The sequence below is a fragment of the Sardina pilchardus genome, chromosome 1 (genome assembly GCF_963854185.1).
Source record: "Sardina pilchardus chromosome 1, fSarPil1.1, whole genome shotgun sequence".
In the NCBI taxonomy this organism is placed as follows: domain Eukaryota; kingdom Metazoa; phylum Chordata; class Actinopteri; order Clupeiformes; family Clupeidae; genus Sardina; species Sardina pilchardus.
In genome coordinates, this window is record NC_084994.1 from 9098168 (window position 1) to 9120024 (window position 21857).

Consider the following 21857-nt stretch of genomic DNA (forward strand, 5'->3'; position numbering starts at 1 on the left):
GCAACTGTTCACTGGACACAGAAAGAGGCAGTTTAGAATGTGCACACTGCACAGCGGTCTCTCTCCCAGCAACCACTTAATTATGAATGATAAGTTATAGGCTACATATGATAAAATTACCCATATAACTAATCATGAATGATAAGTTATAGGATACATATGATAACAATTGCCCATATAAGTAATAATGAATGATAAGTTATATGAAAATAATTAGATGAAGAACAATAAAAACAATATAAACAAAATGCTTTATTCGTTGTTTCTGTTCATCTTTTAAACTTACTGTGAAATCATTATTTTGCACAACAAATAGAATAGAATTTGTCACATAGAACAGAGCCTCTCAGTCTCTCCACAAACCAGTTGCAGTGGCAGAGCTGCACCATAACCACTGGTACCATCGGTAGCAGTATTTACTTCTACTTATAGAGCGCCAAAACATCACACATGTCTGATGGCCCATTCCATAGTGATACACATTCAGAGACGGCCCATGACATGAGTACATCCAGATTGACTGTGTTACAGTTGTGGCTCCACGCCAGTGTGTGTTAGCATGTGGGTTTTAAGATAGAAAAAGATTCCGTCCTGGATGCATTTATGTGTGTAAGCATGTGCTGTTTAAGGTGTGAGGCTCTAGCAAAAGCTTTTCCACACTGGGCACATTTATGAGGCTTCTCTCCAGTGTGTGTTAGCATGTGGCTTTTGAGATTTGACACCTGTTTAAAAGCTTTTCCACACTGGGCACATTCATGAGGCTTCTCTCCAGTGTGTGTCGTCATGTGAACTTTAAGTGATGAAATGTGTGCGTAAGCTTTTCCGCACTGGACACATTTATGAGGCGCCTCTCCAGTATGTGTCATCATGTGGACTTTAAGATGTGAAATTACAAGAAACGCTTTCCCACACTGGACACATTCATGAGGCCTCTCTCCGGTGTGAGTTAGCATGTGGGCTTTAAGATTTGAGGGGTGTGCAAAGGCTTTTCCGCACTGGACACATTTATGAGGCTTCTCTCCGGTGTGTGTGCGCATGTGAATTTTCAGATGCTGAAACTGTGAAAAAGCCCTTTCACACTGAGCACATTTATGAGGCTTCTCTACACTGTGAATTACCAGATGGGTTTTAAGACCTGATATTTGTGAGAACTTTTTCCCACAATGGATACATGCATAAGGCTTCTCTCCAGTGTGAGTTAAAATATGGGAGTTGCGAGACAAGCATGTCGAAAATGTTTTTTCACAATAGTCACATTTATAAGGCCTCTCTCCAGTGTGTATTCGCAAATGGGTTTTAAGTTGTTGAGATTGTGAAAAAGCTTTTCCACACTGGCTACATTCATGAGGCTTCTCTCCAGTGTGTATTCGCATGTGGCTTTTAAGATGTGAAATCATAGAAAATCCTTTCCCACACTGGGCACATTTATGAGGTCTCTCTTCACTATGAGTTGTGAGGTGGTTTTTAAGAGTCGACATTTGTGCAAAAGTTTTTCCACACTGGAGACATTCATGAGGCTTCTCTCCAGTGTGAGTTCTCAGATGGGTTTTAAGATGTGAAACTAGCAAAAACGTTTTCCCACACTCTACGCACTTATGAGGCTTCTCTCCAGTGTGAGATAAAATATGAACATTAAGATGTGACAATTTTGAGAATAATTTGCCGCACTGGTCACATTTATGAGGCTTCTCCCCCGTGTGTAACAACATGTGGGTTTTAAGAGTTCCACTTTGCGAAAAGGCTCTTTCACAGAAGACACATTTATGAGGCCTCGCCCCGGTGTGAGTCAACATATGTCTTTTAAGAGACAACGCGCTTGAGACCGTTTTTCCGCACTGGACACATTCGTGCTGCGTTTTGTCGCTAGAGTTCTGCTTTTCATTCCTGCATTCAACAGAGTGTGTTTGCTGGTGTTTCTCAAGTTCTCTCAGGGCTGTGAAACTCTCCCTGCAGACGGTGCAGTGGTGGAGACCTCCACTGAGTTCATCGTTCTGTCCATGGATCATCTGTTGAGGACGTTCTGATATACCTGGGAGGGTTAAGAAATAAATGAGAATGACAGACAGATGTTCTATTATGACAGACAGATGTTCCATTATGACAGACAGATGTTCTATTATCACAGACAGATGTTCTATCATGACAGACCGATGTTCCATCATGACAGACAGACGTTCTATTATAACAGTCAGATGTCCCATCGGACAGATGTTCTATTATAACAGGTGAATATGGTAAAATATGGTAACAAGGTGTCTAAAATGAAGATCTGAAAGGACTTACTTTGCAGCAGGTAATCATTTTTTTCTTCATCATCATCTTCTTCTTCAATCTTCACTTCAATCTCCGCTATTGTCTGTTGCGTTTCATTGTCACTATCGTTGGACTCTGTGACGTCTGTTTCAGTTTTACAATGAAAATCTGAAAGCATTTCTTCATCATCCTGACATGCAATCATATGGTCATATTCCTCCTCTTTTATATTTTCTATCACCATCACGTTCAGTTGGTCAGCCTGCTGCGCTTCCGTGACGGTACAGCCAAAACTCAACGAAAGTCCGAGATCCATGTTCCCAACGCACCAGACGATCTCATCCAAGTTTTCTCCAGCCTATCAAGGCAAGACGAAAACACAGGTTGCCATTCAAGATCTTCTCTAGTTCTATATACAGTACTCGAAAACAACATTAGGTTACTGTTATTACGGCCATCTATCTCTTCCCCATGTTCGATTAAGTTAACTTCAAAAATCGACCACCGTTGTTGTGCGTCACGTAGCCTATAGACATTAAACGAGCTTACCTCATTCAATCCACCTCTCCACGGTCTCTTATCAGCTCATAGGATACTATTGATGTAAAATTGTTGTCGGGTAAAACGTGAAATCACGTTTATCTTCGCAAAATCAAGCATTCTTAAGCAAACACTGCAGATGACAGTCGATTAAAAAATCCTTGGCAAATGGAATTAACTCGGGGATTGAAATTGGCAAACTAACCAGATAACTCTCCATTACTGCCACTACCTGGGCTGGAGTGTCACTGCAAGAATTTAGATTTGGATCATTTTTGTCTCGGTTAAGTAAATATTTCGCACGGCCACCAGATAACACCATTTCACTGCTTGCTTATGTAGCAAATGTTAAGCGGTTCGGACCAGTTGAACGGACAGGAATGAAACACACACACACACACACACACACACACACACACACACACACACACACACACACACACACACACACACACACACACACACACACACACACGGATGGGGTATCGGCAACTGTTCACTGGACACAGAAAGAGGCATTTTAGAATGTGCACACGTACAGCAGTCTCTCTCCCATTCCCCTCTACAGCACCCACTTGGCAACCCATATAATTAATTATGAATAAGTTATAGGCTACATATGATAGTAATTACCCAAGTAATTATGAATGATAAGTTATAGGCTACATAATTAGGCCTACCCATATAATTAATTATGAATGACAAGTTATAGGCGACATAATTACCCATATAATTAATTATGAATGATAAGTTATAGGCTACATATGATAGTAATCACCCATATAATTAATTATGAATGATAAGTTATAGGCAACATATGACAAAATTACCCATATAAGTAATTATGAATGATAAGTTATACATATGATAATAATTAGATGAAGAACAATAAAACAATATAAACAAAATGCTTTATTCGTTGTTTTGTTCATCTTTTTAACTTACTGTGAAATCATTATTTTGTACAACAGATAAGATCAAAACATCTCCTCCAGCCACACCCATCAGAGATATGGGGTGCTGACAGAGAAAAATTTTCGATGCATTCGAACAGAGTGAGTCAGTCTATCAGAGGCATACATAGTATTTGTCACACAGAACAGAGCCTCTCACTAGTTAGCTAGTTGTTATGCTAGTTAGTGGTTGCATCTTGCTGCCAACTATGTCACTTTACTGTAGTTTATGTACAGTCTATGGATGAATACAACTTATTTGGTGTGTTTAATGCTCTGACTCATGGTATTTTCGCCGGCAAGGGGGGAAGCTCTAAGACCTGCTGTTGCTGGTGCCGGTGGCTGTGCCTGTATGTGAAGTGGGCTAACGTCACTAACGCGACTAATGTGTTTGTAGTCGCTGGAATTATGATATTTCACAATGTTGTAAATCACTAGTTACGAAATTAACTGCAAATGTCTTTACATGAAAATGTGTCTTTAAAATTGACAAACATCATGTGTAATTCATGGCACAAGACGATCGGGACCAGAAAATAATTTATCTTTCTCCACAGACCATCATTCATTTTTTTTCCGATCTTCGGTCCAGTGGACCGACCGGAAGGGGCGGAGACTTAAGTTCCCTATAGAGCGGCAAAACATTGCACGTGCCTGATGGCGCATTCCATAGTGTTAACCATTCAGAGAGGGTCCATGACATGAGCACATCCAGATTGACTGTGTTACAGTTGTGGCTCCACGCCAGTGTGTGTTAGCATGTGGGTTTTAAGATAGAAAAAGATTCCGCTCTGGATGCATTGTGTGTACGCATGTGCTGTTTAAGATGTGAGGCTCTTGCAAAAACTTTCCCACACTGGGAACATTTATGAGGCTTCTCTCCAGTGTGAGTTAACATGTGGGTTTTAAGACTTGAGGGGTATGGAAAATCTTTTCCACACTGGACACATTTATGAGGCGCCTCTCCAGTGTGAGTCATCATGTGGACTTTAAGATGTGAAATTATAAAAAACGCTTTTCCACACTGGACACATTCATGAGGCCTCTCTCCGGTGTGAGTTCTCAGATGGGCTTTAAGATGTGAGGGGTGTGCAAAAACTTTTCCACACTGGGCACATTTATGAGGCTTCTCTCCAGTGTGAGTTAACATGTGGGTTTTAAGACTTGAGGGGTATTGAAAATCTTTTCCACACTGGACACATTTATGAGGTGCCTCTCCAGTGTGAGTCATCATGTGGACTTTAAGATGTGAAATTATAAAAAACGTTTTTCCACACTGGACACATTCATGAAGCCTCTCTCCGGTGTGAGTTCTCAGATGGGCTTTAAGATTTGAGGGGTGCGCAAAAGCTTTTCCACACTGGAGACATTCATGAGGCTTCTCTCCAGTGTGAGTTCTCAGATGGGATTTAAGATGTGAAACTAGCAAAAACGTTTTCCCACACTCCACGCACTTATGAGGCTTCTCTCCAGTGTGAGATAAAATATGAACGTTAAGATGCGACAATTTTAAGAATGCTTTGCCGCACTGGTCACATTCATGAGGCTTCTGCCCTGTGTGTAACAACATGTGGGTTCTAAGAGTTCCAATTTGCGAAAAGGCTCTTCCACAGCAGACACATTTATAAGGCCTCGCCCCGGTGTGAGTCGACATATGTCTTTTAACAGACAACGCTCTTGAGAACGTTTTTCCGCACTGGACACATTCGTGCTGCGTTTTGTCGCTAGAGTTCTGCTTTTCATTCCTGCATTCAACAGAGTGTGTTTGCTGGTGTTTCTCAAGTTCTCTCAGGGCTGTGAAACTCTCCCTGCAGACGGTGCAGTGGTGGAGACCTCCACTGAGTTCATCGTTCTGTCCATGGATCATCTGTTGAGGACGTTCTGATATACCTGGAAGAGTTAAGAAATAAATTGAGAATGACAGACAGACGTTCTATTATAACAGACAGATGTTCCATTATGACAGACAGATGTTCTATTATCACAGCCAGATGTTCCATCATGACAGACAGATGTTCTATTATGACAGACAGATGTTCCATTATGACAGACAGATGTTCTATCATGACAGACACGAGTGGGGGTTATGATACACCTGGAAGAGTTCCAAGCCATCTTAACAGGATCCGAGGGAGCGATTGTCTTGAAGCATTCAATGCTATCTGTTTACACTGCATCCATTAAATGTGCTCTTTTATAGAGTGCTTAAGTGAAAGTGTCACGTTGTCCCGGTAACGCGATTTCCTGTTCTAAACAAACGACCTGCAAGTGGCATTTTTCTATGGCCTCACCGTGTCGTTTCATTCAAAATGAAAATAAATGATTTTTAAGCAGAAAAAAAATCACTACCATGTCGAAGCGTGTATGTATGCTTCTGATGTACTAAAAGGAGACGTTCACGCTAGCATGATTTTTTTTTAATATAATGTAACGGCAAGCTGGGCTAATCTATGATTACATGAAGTTAGCTAATGTCAACCAATGTCAACTCGTAAATTAATTTGCGCAAAAACGTGGCTTTTTCTGTAAAATAATCATCTGGCATAGGATTTCACATTGTAAATTTGGTTTGTTTAGAACGTTTGGTTGTTAGAATGTTTGGTTTGGTTGTTAGAATGTTTGGTTTGTTTAGAATGCTGGTTGTTACGGAAACGTGACATCACTTTATTACATGGCTCCTCATAACGCTGTAGAATGATCCATTCACTTGCATGGACCTTCCCAACGTTCGGGTGTCTCATGATATCGTATCCACCTCTTTCCTTAACCCGGAAATATGTATCGTTGCGATGGTTACGATACTGTTTTCAACTTCCGTTCATTCTGTTAACATGTGCGTTCTCCGTAGCTAACTAGATTATGCCTCAACTTAGATTTCTTTCGAAATGTTGACAATTCTGCCCTCAGCATGTATATACTACATCATATATAACCGATATAAAATAGAAAAGTTTACTTTTATATGCGTTATGATATGTTAAGCACCGTAAACCGTCACGTTAAAACAGATACAATGCAGCTTCGCCGGAAATAGAAAACCGTCTCGGTGTCATGGCGACCCCCATTGTTGGCTGCGGAATATCGTGGATAACAGACCGCTGATAAGGAGGCAGTTACAGGCAGTTACAGCGCCTCACTGTCAGCATGTACATGGGGCCTCACGGACACGGCCGCAGAGTGCAGCGCTGGAGCTGCCTGGCTGCATTAGCTGCTGGGTGTAGCAACTTGATCTGGGTAACACCGGTTGTTTTCATCAAGCCAAATCGGCCAAATCGTTTTTTGTTCACTTTTGCTCACTTAAAAAAACACTAAAGAGATTGTTGTACCTAAAAAATAATGTTTCCAAAATAGTTTCAAAGGTTCATCAACTCGTAAAAGGCGAACTTCAGAGGTCTATTTATGTCTTCTGCTTTCTGTTCATGTTTGCTGGAACCAATCACAAACTGGCTTATCCACCAGACGAGCCCGGATCATTGGTCTGATTGGTTGAAGGACTATCCAGGCGTAGAGTCATTTGAACTATGCCCTTTGATCACACTTTTTGTGCATATCATGCCTTTTGACTCTCCGCACTTATGTTCAATCTCAAAAGATCAAGCTTGGTCTGGTGATAGCCGGGCTAGTCAGACATCTTAAAATAAGTCAAACTCCTTTTTAAATTTAGTCAAATGATTTTGCAAGAAACCACCAATTAAGTCTCTGTATACGGAAAACAATAACAACTATATATTATTATTATTATTAATAATTAATATTATTATTTATTTTGATATAAAATTAATAAAAACACATGGTCAGATTTTTTTTTTTTTTTTTTTTTAAATATGGTAACAAGGTGTCTAAAATGAGGATCTGAAAGTACTTACTTTGCAGCAGGTAATCATTTTCTTCAACATCTTCTTGTTCAATCTTCACTTCAATCTTAGCTATTGTCTGTTGCGTTTCATTGCCATCGTGGGACTCTGTGACGTATGTTTCTTCAACATGTTCTTCATCATCTTCTTGTTCAATCTTCACTTCAATCTTAGCTATTGTCTGTTGCGTTTCATTGTCACTATCGTTGGACTCTGTGACGTATGTTTCTTCAACATCTTCTTCATCATCTTCTTGTTCAATCTTCACTTCAATCTCCGCTATTGTCTGTTGCGTTTCATTGTCACTATCGTTGGACTCTGTGACGTATGCTTCTTCAACATCTTCTTCATCATCTTCTTGTTCAATCTTCACTTCAATCTCCGCTAGGCCTATTGTCTGTTGCGTTTCATTGTCACTATCGTTGGACTCTGTGACGTCTGTTTCAGTTTTACAATGAAAATCTTCATCATCCTGACATGCAATCATATGGCCATACTCCTCCTCTTTTATATCTTCTATCACCATCACGTTCAGTTGATCAGCCTGCATGCGTTTCCGTGACGGTACAGCCAAAACTCAACGAAAGTCCGAGATGATATCCCACAGACGATCTCATCCAAGTTTTCTCCAGCCTATCAAGGCAAGGCGAAAACAAAGGAGATCTTTTCAAGTTTTACATACAATACTCGAAAACAACATTAGGTTGTTATTACTGCCATCTATCTCTTCCCCATGTTCGATTAAGTTAACTTAAAAAAATCGACCGTCACGTAGGCCTAGACTATAAACATTAAACGAACCTACTTCGATATATCCACCACTACACATACACTTAGTAACTCACGAAGCTCTGTTGATGTGATATTTGTGGCGTTTAAGACGCAGAATCACGATTACCTACACAAAACAAGTATTCTTGATCAACCATCGCAGCTCGCAGCAGTTGAAAACAATCTGTGGCGAATGGAAATAACTCGTGGATTGTAGTTGGTAAACTATCCAGACAACTATGCATTACTGCCACCGCCTGGACTGGAGTGTCACTGCAATTTGGATCATTTTGTCTCGGTTAAGTACACATTTCGCAGTCGCACGGCACCGATAACGCCATTTCACTGCTTGCTTAATGTCGTAGATGTTAAGCGGTTCGGACCAGTTGAATGGACAGGAATGAAACACACACACACACACACACACACAGATGGGGTATCTGCAACTGTTCACTGGACACAGAAAGAGGCAGTTTAGAATGTGCACACGTACAGCGGTCTCTCTCCCATTCCTCTCTACAGCATCCACTTAATTATGAATGATGTTATACATGATAATAATTAGATGAAGAACAATAAAACAATATAAACAAAATGCTTTATTCGTTGTTTCTGTTGATCTTTGAAACTTACTGTGAAATCATTATCAGAGGCATACATAGTATTTGTCACATAGAACAGAGGCTCTCCACAAACCTTGCAGTGGCAGAGCTTATTTCTAGATTTAATTATCTTACTTCAAGAAATCTTCTCAAGTGAAACTATCTTGCTGCATGGACAGATCATTTCAGTTGTTTTGAGTACCATTTACCTCAGATTTAGTGTTTTTATCTTGTTTTCAGACCCCTTTTTAGCGTTGTGGGAATCGAGGTTTTACGTAACATCAATTTCTATTTCAAATTTCACTTATAGAGTAGCCTGGCTGGCGCCTACCACTTCTGGAACACCCAGGCTACTTATAGAGCGGCAAAACATTACACGTGTCATGGTGCATTCAATAGTGTTAAACATTCAGAGAGGGCCCATGCCATGAGTATCCAGATTGACTGTGTTAGTTGTGGCTCCTCACTAGTGTGTATTAGCATGTGGGTTTTAAGATAGAAAACAATTCCGCCCTGGATGCATTTATGTGTGTAAGCATGTGCTCTTTAAGATGTGAGGCTCGTGCAAATGCTTTTCCACACTGGGCACATTTATGAGGCTTCTCTCCAGTGTGTGTCATCATGTGGACTTTAAGTGATGAAATGCGTGCGTAAGCTTTTCCGCACTGGACACATTTATGAGGCTTCTCTCCAGTATGTGTCATCATGTGGACTTTAAGATGTGAAATTACAAGAAACGCTTTCCCACACTGGACACATTCATGAGGCCTCTCTCCGGTGTGAGTTACCAAGTGGGTTTTAAGAGTTGAGGGGTGTGTAAAATCTTTTCCGCACTGGACACATTTATGAGGCTTCTCTCCGGTGTGTGTGCGCATGTGGGTTTTCAGATGCTGAAACTGTGAAAAAGCCTTTTCACACTGAGCACATTTATGAGGCCTCTCTCCACTGTGAATTACCAGATGGGTTTTAAGACCTGATATTTGTGAAAACTTTTTCCCACACTGGTTACATGCATGAGGCTTCTCTCCAGTGTGAGTTAACATATGGCGGTTACGAGACATGTATGTCGAAAATCTTTTTTCACAATAGTCACATTTATGAGGCCTCTCTCCAGTGTGTACTCGCATGTGGGTTTTAAGTTGTTGAGATTGTGAAAAACCTTTTCCACACTGGCTACATTCATGAGGCTTCTCTCCAGTGTGTGTAAGCATGTGGCTTTTAAGATGTGAAATCATATAAAATCCTTTCCCACACTGGGCACATTTATGAGGTCTCTCTTCACTATGAGTCGAGAGGTGGTTTTTAAGAGTCGACATTTGTGAAAAAGTTTTTCCACACTGGAGACATTCATGAGGCTTCTCTCCAGTGTGTGTTAGCAGATGGGTTTTAAGATGCGAAACTTGCGAAAACGTTTTCCCACACTCCACGCACTTATGAGGCTTCTCTCCAGTGTGAGATAAAATATGAACGTTAAGATGTGACAATTTTGAGAATGCTTTGCCGCACTGGTCACATTCATGAGGCTTCTCCCCTGTGTGTAACAACATGTGGGTTTTAAGAGTTCCACTTTGCGAAAAGGCTCTTTCACAGAAGACACATTTATAAGGCCTCGCCCCGGTGTGAGTCGACATATGTCTTTTAAGAGACAACGCGCTTGAGACCGTTTTTCCGCACTGGACACATTCGTGCTGCGTTTTGTCGTTAGAGTTCTGCTTTTCATTCCTGCATTCAACAGAGTGTGTTTGCTGGTGTTTCTCAAGTTCTCTCAGGGCTGTGAAACTCTCCCTGCAGACGGTGCAGTGGTGGAGACCTCCACTGAGTTCATCACTCTGTCCATGGATCATCTGTTGCGGGCGTTCTGATATACCTGGAAGAGTTACAAAATAAATTGAGAATGACAGACAGATGCTCTATTTTAACAGACAGATGTCCCATCATGACAGACAGATGTTCTATTATGACAGACAGATATTCCATTATGACAGACAGATGTTGTATTATGACAGACAGATGTTCTATCATGACAGACACGAATGGGGGTTATGATACAACTGGATTAGTTCCATCTCTTAACAGGATCCGAGGGAGCGATTGTCTTGAAGCATTCAATGCTATCTGCTTACACTGCATCCATTGAATATGCTCTTTTATTACATGGCTCCCCATAACGCTGTAGAATGATCCATTCACTTGCATGGACCTTCCCAACGTTCGGGTGTCTCATGATATCGTATAACAGACCGCTGATAAGGAGGCAGTTACAGGCAGTTACAGCGCCTCACTGTCAGCATGTACATGGGGCCTCACGGACACGGCCGCAGAGTGCAGCGCTGGAGCTGCCTGGCTGCATTAGCTGCTGGGTGTAGCAACTTGATCTGGGTAACACCGGTTGTTTTCATCAAGCCAAATCGGCCAAAACAATACGGAAACCAATAACAACTGTATATTTTTTTAATTTTGATATAAAATGAATAAAAAACACATGGTCAGATTTGATTTACATGCCGAAGCAGGGTATGGTGTTTTTAAAAAAAAAATATATATATATGGTAACAACTTGTCTAAAAAGAGGATCTGAAAGGACTTACTTTGCAGCAGGTAATCATCTTCTTCTTCATCTTCTTCTTGTTCAATCTTCACTTCAATCTCCGCTATTGTCTGTTGCGTTTCATTGTCACTATCGTTGGACTCTGTGACGTCTGTTTCAGTTTCACAATGAAAATCTGGAAGCCTTCCTTCATCATCCTGACATGCAATCATATGGTCATATTCCTCCTCTTTTATATCTTCTATCACCATCACGTTCAGTTGGTCAGCTTGCTGCGCTTCCGTGACGGTACAGCCAAAACTCAACGAAAGTCCGAGATCCATGTTCCCAACGCACCACAGACGATGTCATCCAAGTTTTCTACAGCCTAGTCAAGGCAAGACGAAAACAAAAGGTTGCCATTCAAGATCTTTTCTAGTTTTACATACAATACTCGAAAACAACATTAGGTTACTGTTATCTGCCATCTATCTCTTCCCCATGTTCGATTAAGTTAACTTCAAAAATCGACCACCGTTATTGTGCGTCACGTAGCCAGCCTACCTCAATAAGTCCACCATCAACACACCGTTCAGTTCACAGAACTCTGCTGATGCGATGTTTATGAAATCATGTTGATCTTTACAAATTCAAGAACGTATGTCAGTAGGCTATATCCCTGATGAGAGTAGGCCTAAACAAAGCTGTGGCGAATGGAATTAACTCGTGGATTGTGGGAAAACCAAACACACAACTCTGCGTTACCGCCACCACCTGGAATGGAGTGTCACTGCATGAATTTGAATTTGGATAATTTTTCTCTCGGTTAGGTACACATTTCGCACGGCCACCAGATGACGCCATTTCACTGCTTGCTTACACTCAAATAAGACCCAAAGTGCCAGAGTCATATGGAGTTGTTGCATCTAGGGAATCGAAAGTTCTGCGCTAACCTAAGATTGTTTCATCCCGGCATTCAGTAGATCCCCAATGACACAGTACATGGAACAGAGGATAACACATCTAACTTATTTCAAAAATTATTCAAAACATGCCAACCTGTTGTGTGTGTGACTGCAGTGCAAGCCAGAAGTGGAAACAGTTCCACGATTTTCCCCAGTGACTCAAGAAGTCAGAAAGTAGGCTATGGGAGGAGAAGGCCAAGAGACAATACTGGAGGGCAACAGATACGTAAGGTGCCTCTCATTCAGCGTTTATACGTCCTCCCTCGCTCCTCGGGCCTCGATCCTCACTGATCTACATAAGAAATGATGGGGCGGCAACAATGGGATAGTCTATCACTTCTTCTATCTTTCTTTATGTAGATCAGTGAGGATTGAGGCCCAAGGAGCGAGGGAGGACGTCTGGGTGGCGTACGGGCATGATCATGTGCCAACCACGTCTAATGTCATAGACTACAATGGCCTGATACCATGATATTCAAGTGGGCTAGTTGAGCTGGGATAACAAAGTCTTGTCAAAGATCCTTCATTACTGACAAGAGAGCAACATACTGCATATATAATATAATAAAAATGATAGTGGCATATGATGTACAATAATGTAAATAGATGAAGAACCCATTTTAAAAGAGAACCTGAGACATGTCATAGCCTACCTGGATACATAATGGGTAGAATACACGCACGCACAGCAGTCTGTCCCGCATTCCCTACACACAGGCCTAACGGTAAATACCAATGAAACGCTAATGACGGTAAAACAACTATTTGCAAAGCTTCAAATATTACTAATACTATATATAATATGATAATGTATTCAACAGAAGTCTATGCCATAGTTTCTGATAATAACTGTATGTAGGCTGGCTAATAGACAACTATACAGTGCCTATAGAAAGTCATCCTACCCCTTTGAAATAGTTACTTTTTTTGTCTTACAGCCTGAAATCAAAACCATTAAAATACATATTTTTTCCAGTTTTATTTAGAATATTCAGCTGTACAACATCAAATGAATGAAAAAAAGACAACAGTTCTGAAAATTAATGAAACATGAAGAACTAGAATAACAGGGTAGGAAAAGTCATCATACCCCTGATTTAATACTTTGTAGAGCTTCCTTTTGGTCAAAAGCCGTCAATCTGGTTACATTCACAAGGCTTCCCTCCCGTGTGTAGAAGGACATGGGCTTTAAGATACGAAACTCGTGCAAAAGCTTTTCCACACTGGGCACATTTGTGAGGCTTTTCGCCACTGTGAACTAGCATGTGGGCATTTAAAGCTGAAATGTACGGAAAAGCTCTTCCACACTGGTTACATTCATGAGGCTTCTCTCCGGTGTGCACAATCATGTGGGCTTTGAGATTCTGAGTTCGTGAGTAGGCTTTCCCACACTGGGCACATACATGAGGTTTCTCCCCAGTGTGAGACAGCATGTGGTGATTAAAAGTTGACATTTTTTTTAACGTTTTTCCGCACTGGATACATGTATGATGCTTCTCTCCAACATGCGATGACATATGGGAATTGAGAGAGGCGAGTAGTGCAAAAGCTTCTCCACACTTAAGACATTTGTGAGGCTTCTCTTCAGTGTGACTTAGCGTGTGGGTCTTCAAAGCTAACATGCATTGAAAGACTTTTCCACACGTCACGCATTTCTGAGGCTTCATTTCGGCGTGTACTCGTACGTGGGCTTTCAGCGACGAAGCGTGGGCGAAAGCTCTGCCGCGATGAAGACACATTTCTGAGGCTTCTCTCCGGTGTGAATTAAAACGTGTCTTCTAAGTTGCGAAGTTGTCGCGAAAGCTTTTCCACACTGGCCGCACGAGTGAGGCTTCTCCCCGGTGTGCAGGCCCGTAGCAATAAGGCAAGCAAACCAGGCAATTGCTTGGGGCCCCGAGCTTGCCTGGGGCCCCCAGACACCGACTGGTTATGAATAAAATGCAACGACAAATTGTGTGTTCCCCTTTAAATTCTGTGATGGTGGTCAATGCAGAAAAGTGCAATGACAGAAAATAAAGTGTGTGTGAAACAGTCTGTCTATGTGTTGTGTTCTTCTTCCGGGTGGGTTGGTGGTGGTTGGAGGTGCATCAGTGTGGGGGGGGGGGGGGGGGGGGGCCTCTAAGTCCATTTTGCCTAGGGCCCCCAAATTCCTTGAAACGGGCCTGCCGGTGTGCAGCAGCATCATGTGGGTCTTGAGATTTCCGATTTGCAAAAACGCTTTCCCACACCGGACACACGAGTGCGGCTTCTCCCCGCTGTGAATTAAAATGTCATTTCTGAGGCTTCTCTCCGGTGTGAATTGAAACGTGTCTTTTGAGTTGCGAAGTTGTCGCGAAAGCTTTTCCACACTGGCCGCAGGAGCGAGGCTTCTCCCCGGTGTGCAGGAGCATCATGTGGGTCTTGAGATTTCCGATTTGCAAAAACGCTTTTCCACACCGGACGCACGTGTGCGGCTTCTCGCCGCTGTGTTCCATCATGTGGGACTTGAGATACGACTTTTTTGTGAACGCTTTCCCACACTGTTTACACTCGTGAGGCTTGTCTCCCGTGTGTATGTGAATGTGACGTTTAAGACCCGACGCTCGCGAGAACCTTTTCCCGCACTGGAGACATTCGTGAAGCTTCTCTCCTCCGGCGTGACTCTGCAAATGGATTTTAAGAGCCTGAACTCGTGAGAAAGCTTTTCCGCACCGGAAACACACGTGCGGCGGCCTCGCTCCGGCGTGAGACAGGGCGTGGACGTGAAGAGCCGTGACGTCGGGGAAACCTTTTCCACACCGGGTGCATTCATGAGGCTTCGCTCCGGCGTGTGTTCGCATGTGGGTCTTGAGATTCTGAGCTCGTGAAAAAGCTCGTCCGCACTCTGGACATTCGTGGGGCTTCTCTCCCGTGTGAGTAAGCATGTGGGTGTGAAGAGATGAAGTTTGCGCAAACGCTTTTCCACACTGAAGACAGGTATGAGGCTTTTCTCTGGTGTGTGTTAGCATATGGTTTTTGAGATGTTGAATTTGTAAAAAAGCTTTTCCACACTGGGTACATTTATGAGGCTTCTCGCCAGTGTGGATCAACATGTGGGTTTTGAGATGTGAAGTCATGTAAAATCCTTTCCCGCACTGGGCACATTTATGAGGTCTCTCCCCCGTGTGAGTAGAGATGTGGTTTTTCAGAGTTAAAACGTGTGCAAAAGCTTTTCCGCAGTGAACACATTTATGAGGCTTCTCTCCTGTGTGTATAAGCATGTGGGATTTAAGATGTGGAAGTTGTGAGAATGTGTTTCCGCACTGTACACATTTATGAGGCCTCTCTCCAGTGTGTATTAGCATATGGGTTCTAAGATGTGTAACTTGTGAAAAAACCTTTCCACAATCAACACATGCATGTTTGGTATTGCCATTCCTCTGCTTTTGATTATAACCAAGAGAGTGCATTTCCTGGTGTTTCTTGAAATCATTCAGGGCTGTGAAACTCTTCCTGCAGACTACGCAGTGGTACAGCCTTTCTTTGAGTTGCAGTTCATCATTCTGTCCATAGATCTTCTGTTGTGGGTGTTCTGATGCACCTGGAAGAGTTAAAAATGGATTTAGAATGGCAGACATATTTTCTAGAATGATGACAGATGTTTCATTATGGCAGACAGATGTTCCACTGTGACAGACAGATGTTCTATTATGACACACAGATGTTCTATATAGTGCATAAGTGAAAGTGTTACATTGTCCTGGCAGTGCGATTTCCAGTTCTAAACAAACAAACTGCAAATTGCATTTTCTGTTGCCTCACAGTGCTGTTTCTTTCAAAGTGTGAAAAGAAATGAATTGTAAGCTGTGAAAATTACTACCATGTCGAGGCGTTTATGTATTCTTCTTGTGTACTAAAAGGAGAAGTTCACGCTAGCATGAAAATCAAAGTTTAGAATGTAACGTCAAGCTGGGCTAATCTATGATTACATAAAGTTATCTAATGTCAACTGATGTCAACTCGTAAATCAATTCGCGCAAAAAACATGCCTTTTTCTGTAAAACAATCATCTGGCATAGGATTTCACGTTGTGAATTTGGTTTCTTTAGGACAGAAATTCGGTTGTTACGGAAACGTGACATCACACTTACACACTCTATGACAGACACAAGTGGGCGTGTGGAAGCACGGGGACAGTCAGTCTACACTGTAGACACTGAACCCATTAAAATACACCTCTGTAGAGTAGGGGCCTGTGATAATATAGTGATTGTTGTTTCTAACAATAATGTGCAAATTGACATTATTGAGTATTTACATTACTGGGGGAGGGGAAGCTCGAAATCACGCATTAACACTCCACACATTCACTAAATTCAGGACGAGTATGTCAGAGAAGGCCCTGGCCACCGCAGAGCAAATCACACGATCACAAATGGATCCACGTTGTCACAGGCACGGCACGCCTAAATGTCTATTTTGTGCAGCTACTTCGTTCAAGTGGTATTGAGTTAACCTGTTGAGGAGTGAATTATTTTCCAAGTTCCTTCTAGAATTCAATGCAAACGATCTATAGTTTCAGTGTTCTGTATACAGTCAGTGGGCAAACTCAGTCACTCTGTCTCAAACCGACTACTTCCGTGAGTACACTTTTGTGCAGTACTTGTACTGGTATAGTGTGCACATTTTAACAGAATAGTGTCGTCTCATATCAAACGCTAACCTCCGTGCACTTCACGGAAATTACGATCGTAACGTTTAAATATAATTTTGTTGGTGTTGTTTTGTGACATGGTCGTACTGTGTCAAAACATGAACAGTTTAAGTTATAACTTGCTTGTACCTCTGTTTGTTTTCCACCGCTGCTGCTTCAGACTTCTCTACCGCGATTTCTACCAGTTTGAAAATACTCCCTCCCCTTCCGTTATATAGCCAAGATGGAGTCCGTTGAGGGCGAAAAGTGTCCATCGTTCCACACTCAAGTTTTTGACCGTTATGAGTGCACCATCCGGGGGACTTGCAGTGCCCATTGAATCGTTCGAAATTTCAGTGTGAACGCCCTCACGCACTCAAATTAAGTAGGCTATTTTAAGTGCAGAAGTGCGCGGTTTGAGACACTGGGTGCGTTCGTAAATTCAATCTGACACTCTGAAAAATAGAATAACGCTCTGAAGTTCGAAAAAGACGAGCATTCTAACTCCCAGTGAATTTACGAACGATTATTTGTGTTTATGTTTACAATATGGACGCCACTACGGCACTTTTGAAACAGGGTTTATGTATTATTCAAAACTCAATTCCACTGATGCAAGAGCTTTCTTGACAGTGATGATGAAGAACAATGTGAGAGCAGTTATTTAAACCGTCTACATAATCTTGATGAGCAACGCTTGTAATGTAAACTTGGAAACGTTCTTCTAGCACTAGCACTAAAATGCTAACCTGTTAACGTTACGTAGGTAACTAGATTCGTTACTAGCTGACTGATGTGACGTCACAGTCACACTCGGCTACTCTGTCCTTTCAGCTGGAGTGCCCAGAGTACGCTCTGGGCGCTCCGAGAGTGTGACGCTCTGAATAAACGAACGATAATTCCATCCACACTCTGAATTTACGAACGGTTAAAAAAGTTTCAGAGTGTGCTCGGAGCGCTCGGAGTGCAATTTACGAACGCACCCACAGTGTGTGAGGGTAATTGTTGCATCATAATGCGGAACTCTCATTTTGCCGAACATTCTAATTACATATTTGTGACAGTTATGTTTTGTCCTACACCAGAACCAGAACCAGCTCTATTGGCCAGTGTGATGACACACACTATTACTTCCTGATTATTATCTAATTATTGATTCACGGAAAGTCAATTTCCTGAATTATTATTTGTCCCGTGTTCATTGTGTTGGTCGGATGCGTTCCTTTAGCACGCAGGGAATGTTGCTCTATGTCTATGGGGTTGTTTTATAGGGGTGTGACGATTCTCCAAATCCTCGAATCGATTTAATTTTGGATTTTAAAGCCACGATTCGATTCAATCTTTTTTCATTAATGCATTCCATATGTCATTATTTATTTATTTATTTTTGCCCTTTTCCTATTCTGTTTCGGGGGGCTTATATTTTGAAAGCTATTTTTATTTCAAAACCGTTCCAACCGTGAGGTGGTAAACAAAAGAAACGTTAAACATAGACATGTGAACATGGTGAAGTGAAGCAACACATAATGATAATTTGAATGTTTGTGCACACTCTGAAGAGACCCAAGGTTAGCGTTCGTGGAATAAGTACTTATCAATGTGCATTTTATTTATTGCTGGTCACTAGACTTTGCACTGTTGCACTGTTGCACTATTTGCACTACAACTTGACACGTATCTCATACTGGATCGCATACGCAGTACCAATCCTCATTACATTCATGCACATCTTTATCTTTAGTATTTTACTGCTCTTTTCAGTCATGTTGATCTGTTTTTTATCATCCTGTTTACATTGTGGTGTCTTAGGATGCTGGGACCTTGAATTTCCCCTTGAGGATCAATAAAGTATCTATCTATCTATCTTCATCACATCCCTTTCCACAGGTGTATAAAATCCTAGATTATGAATACAGACTGCATGATGCTTGATTAACTCACCTGCGGAAAGGGACCTGATGAAGCCCATGAACAGGATTGTCAATCCTACTACAGGATCTCAATCCTTATTGGTTCCAGGGTGTTTGTTTTAACATGGTAATAAAAGATTCACATCTAAAAGGAGGATCTGAAAGGACTTACTTTGCTGCAGATAATCGTGTTGTTGTGCATCATCTTCTTCAATCTTCACTTCGATCACCGCTGTCGTCTGTAGTGTTTCATTGTAACTAACGTTTGACTCTGTGACGTCTGTTTCAGTTTTACAGTAAAGTTCTGCAAAGGGCTTTTCATCTTCTTCTTTACATGCAATCATACGGCCATATTCCTCCTCTTTTACATCTTCTTCTTTCACGATCACGTCCAGTAGATCAATCTGCTGCATCTCAGTGACGTTACAGTCAGAACTGAACGGATGTCCGAGATCCATGTTCCCAGCCGACCAAAAATGATCCCATCCAAAGTTTTCCACAGCCAGAACGATACAGAAACCACAGGTGGCTTTTCTCGTTTTAAATAATATAGTCTAAAACAGCATTGTCTGTTACTTCAATAATTGTCACATGGCTAATTTACACCAATCACTTTCCAATGTTCGAGTAAATTAACTTAAGAAATCGACCACTGTTATCGTGTGTAACGTAGGCTAGACTACCCATAGACATTACACGATACTAGCCTACCTCAAGCAAATTCACTACTCCACGACGAGCACTGTTCAGCGCACAGCGATCAATTCATCAGGTGTTTATATCGGATGAGATGTGAAACTGCATTTACAGTCACAAACTTAAGCATTCTTGGACCGACATTCGCCTTACAAAAATTCGCCTAGGAATAACCGGGAATAACTCGTGGAGGACATGGCTGGCAAACGAAACAGACATCTAGGCATTACTGCCACCGCCTGGAATGGCGTGTCAGTGCAGGAATTTGGATTTGGATCTGGATCGTTTTCAGCTTATCAAGATAGATAAACAGGTTCGTGTTGTCCCAATAGAAATTCTTCTTACCCATGTCTCATTCACGGTAAGTGAACATCAATAACAATGACATTTTGTCAGTAAGGGAGTAGCCTAGCCCCTGATAGCAAAATCAGATATATAGCCTATAACAACAGATGACAAGATTTTCCAACTAAGTAGCCTACTTGATATAGCCAACTACAATGCTTTAGCCTGGAATATAGCCTACTAACATGTCTTTGACCCATCAAATATATTTCAATATATTTCTATCTCTGTATGCTCAGGTCTGTACACTTTTGTTCTGTATATCCAAAGTCCATACATAACAAAAATACATTTGAAATACATTTTCACTATATATATATATATAGTGAAAATGTATTTCAAATGTATTTTTATATGTATTTCAAATGTATTATATATATATAATTATTTTCTAAAATATGTTAATATTCACTATTGGCCCATATTTCAATATTTTGAAAATAAACTATTCACCAAAAGTTTGGGTGAAGTGTAATGTTTCAGTAGGCCTACAGAAAGTCTAAAGTTACAATATTGTTATTAACATTATCATAGCACTGAATTACCTTGCACTATATTTATATTTAATCTTAAACCTCAGTCTATGTTGATACTACCCAAGCCATGGCTTGGTGCTAACAAGGGCTCCGGAATCTTTGATCAGAATAGCCGTTGTTGCTTTACTTCTCCTTGAGAAGATACAAGCAATCTGATTGGCTGTATACATTAAGTTAATCTACAGAAAATCTATCATCTTTGCCCAAATAAGGAGATCCGGTATCTTGAGATTTTTCTATGTGAAAATATGGGAAAGATTTTCAATTACCACACCTGTTAAACTCTCGCGGGGATGATGACATTGGAAATGCAGACGTTTGTCGCTATACAGTTTTGTCCACTGCCGTCTAGTGGATACTGTGATCTTCGGTAGGTGAAGACGGCACACTTTGATCTTTGCTACCCCATAGCTAATTGACAATGCAACTTGCCATAGGCAGTTAGCTTCAATTAACTCCCGGATCTCCTTATATGAGCAAAGATGGCAGCTTTGAACCCTTTTTTGTAGGTGAACGTCAGAAGTCTATAACTGTCTGGGATATTATCGAAAGGCCTAATATTCGGTGCATATGACAAAGAAATGCATATAACATATATTATCATTATTAACTTCACTTGTGTGCGTCAGAGTTGTTATTCACAGAGTTGTTATTCACATTGTTATTCATAATTTGTTATTCACAGTTTCACTTGGGAGACTCACAGGAAAGCCTTTCACCTGGAAAAGATAAGACATTTAGGGAGTTACGATGGAGCTCCTGACTGAAGGTCATTCTCATGTGTTTTGATCTGCTTGTTAAATAAAAGAGCTTTCTTGTGTCGAAGAGCTCAGAGATTGTTTTGGAGAGGAGAAGCACTTCCTCTCTGGTCACTCTCTCCTCTTGGCGCCAGAGTAGTTGCTGAAAACTATACTACTTGTTTGTGGTTCTTGTGTCTTAATATTGGGAAGATTTTCCTGACAGTAATTCCTTTTACTTCACTTCAGTTTCCCTATTCATGCGTTTGTTCACAAAGTTGTCTCAAACATGCTCATGAGGCATACTTAATTTGTAAACTAGAAATAATTCATCATGAACAAATCTTTAACTGTATGTTACAGTTGTCTTGTGGTATTCATCTCATATGGATCAATTTAATGGTGATCTAATAGTGATTTTCTCATGACCAAACAATTTCATTTCATTTGGAACAATATCTAAAACAGTTCATCTGCAACAGCCAATTGAAATTGGCGGCGAAGACCACAAACAGGA

At 41.2% G+C, this 21857-nt stretch overlaps 3 protein-coding genes across 3 annotated transcripts; all 3 read right to left on the reverse strand.

Moving 5' to 3' along the window:
* Nucleotides 1-244: 244 nt before the first annotated feature.
* Nucleotides 245-2724, reverse strand: LOC134091311 (zinc finger protein 260-like). Its single transcript, XM_062544324.1, has 2 exons — nt 2284-2724; nt 245-2029 (listed from the first exon to the last, which is right to left on the reverse strand). Exons 1-2 carry the CDS (start codon nt 2567-2569, stop codon nt 555-557), a joined length of 1761 nt encoding a protein of 586 aa, XP_062400308.1. The 5' UTR covers nt 2570-2724; the 3' UTR covers nt 245-554.
* A 961-nt stretch (nt 2725-3685) lies between these two features.
* Nucleotides 3686-12195, reverse strand: LOC134076244 (zinc finger protein 665-like). The gene is made up of 5 exons (XM_062531246.1): nt 12065-12195; nt 11562-11888; nt 9455-10840; nt 7613-8176; nt 3686-5636 (listed from the first exon to the last, which is right to left on the reverse strand). Exons 2-5 carry the CDS (start codon nt 11842-11844, stop codon nt 4501-4503), a joined length of 3369 nt encoding a protein of 1122 aa, XP_062387230.1. The 5' UTR covers nt 11845-11888; nt 12065-12195; the 3' UTR covers nt 3686-4500.
* Nucleotides 12196-14574: 2379 nt separating this feature from the next.
* LOC134092870 (gastrula zinc finger protein XlCGF57.1-like) lies at nt 14575-19715 on the reverse strand. Its single transcript, XM_062546041.1, has 2 exons — nt 19199-19715; nt 14575-16024 (listed from the first exon to the last, which is right to left on the reverse strand). The coding sequence occupies exons 1-2, from the start codon at nt 19482-19484 to the stop codon at nt 14736-14738; spliced, it is 1575 nt and encodes a 524-aa protein (XP_062402025.1). The 5' UTR covers nt 19485-19715; the 3' UTR covers nt 14575-14735.
* Nucleotides 19716-21857: the final 2142 nt, after the last annotated feature.

Excerpts from the sequence above, each read along its gene's own strand:
- LOC134091311 (XM_062544324.1), bottom strand. The coding sequence starts at position 2,569 with ATGGATCTCGGACTTTCGTTGAGTTTTGGCTGTACCGTCACGGAAGCG. Across the intron at positions 2,030-2,283 it reads AAATGATTACCTGCTGCAAA|GTATATCAGAACGTCCTCAA; the intron begins GTAAGTCCTTTC and ends TAACCCTCCCAG.
- LOC134076244 (XM_062531246.1), bottom strand. The coding sequence starts at position 11,844 with ATGGATCTCGGACTTTCGTTGAGTTTTGGCTGTACCGTCACGGAAGCG. Across the intron at positions 10,841-11,561 it reads AGATGATTACCTGCTGCAAA|GTATATCAGAACGCCCGCAA; the intron begins GTAAGTCCTTTC and ends TAACTCTTCCAG. Across the intron at positions 8,177-9,454 it reads TTCTATCTTAAAACCCACAT|TTTTGGCTGTACCGTCACGG; the intron begins GCTAATACACAC and ends ACTTTCGTTGAG.
- LOC134092870 (XM_062546041.1), bottom strand. The coding sequence starts at position 19,484 with ATGGATCTCGGACATCCGTTCAGTTCTGACTGTAACGTCACTGAGATG. Across the intron at positions 16,025-19,198 it reads ACACGATTATCTGCAGCAAA|GTGCATCAGAACACCCACAA; the intron begins GTAAGTCCTTTC and ends TAACTCTTCCAG.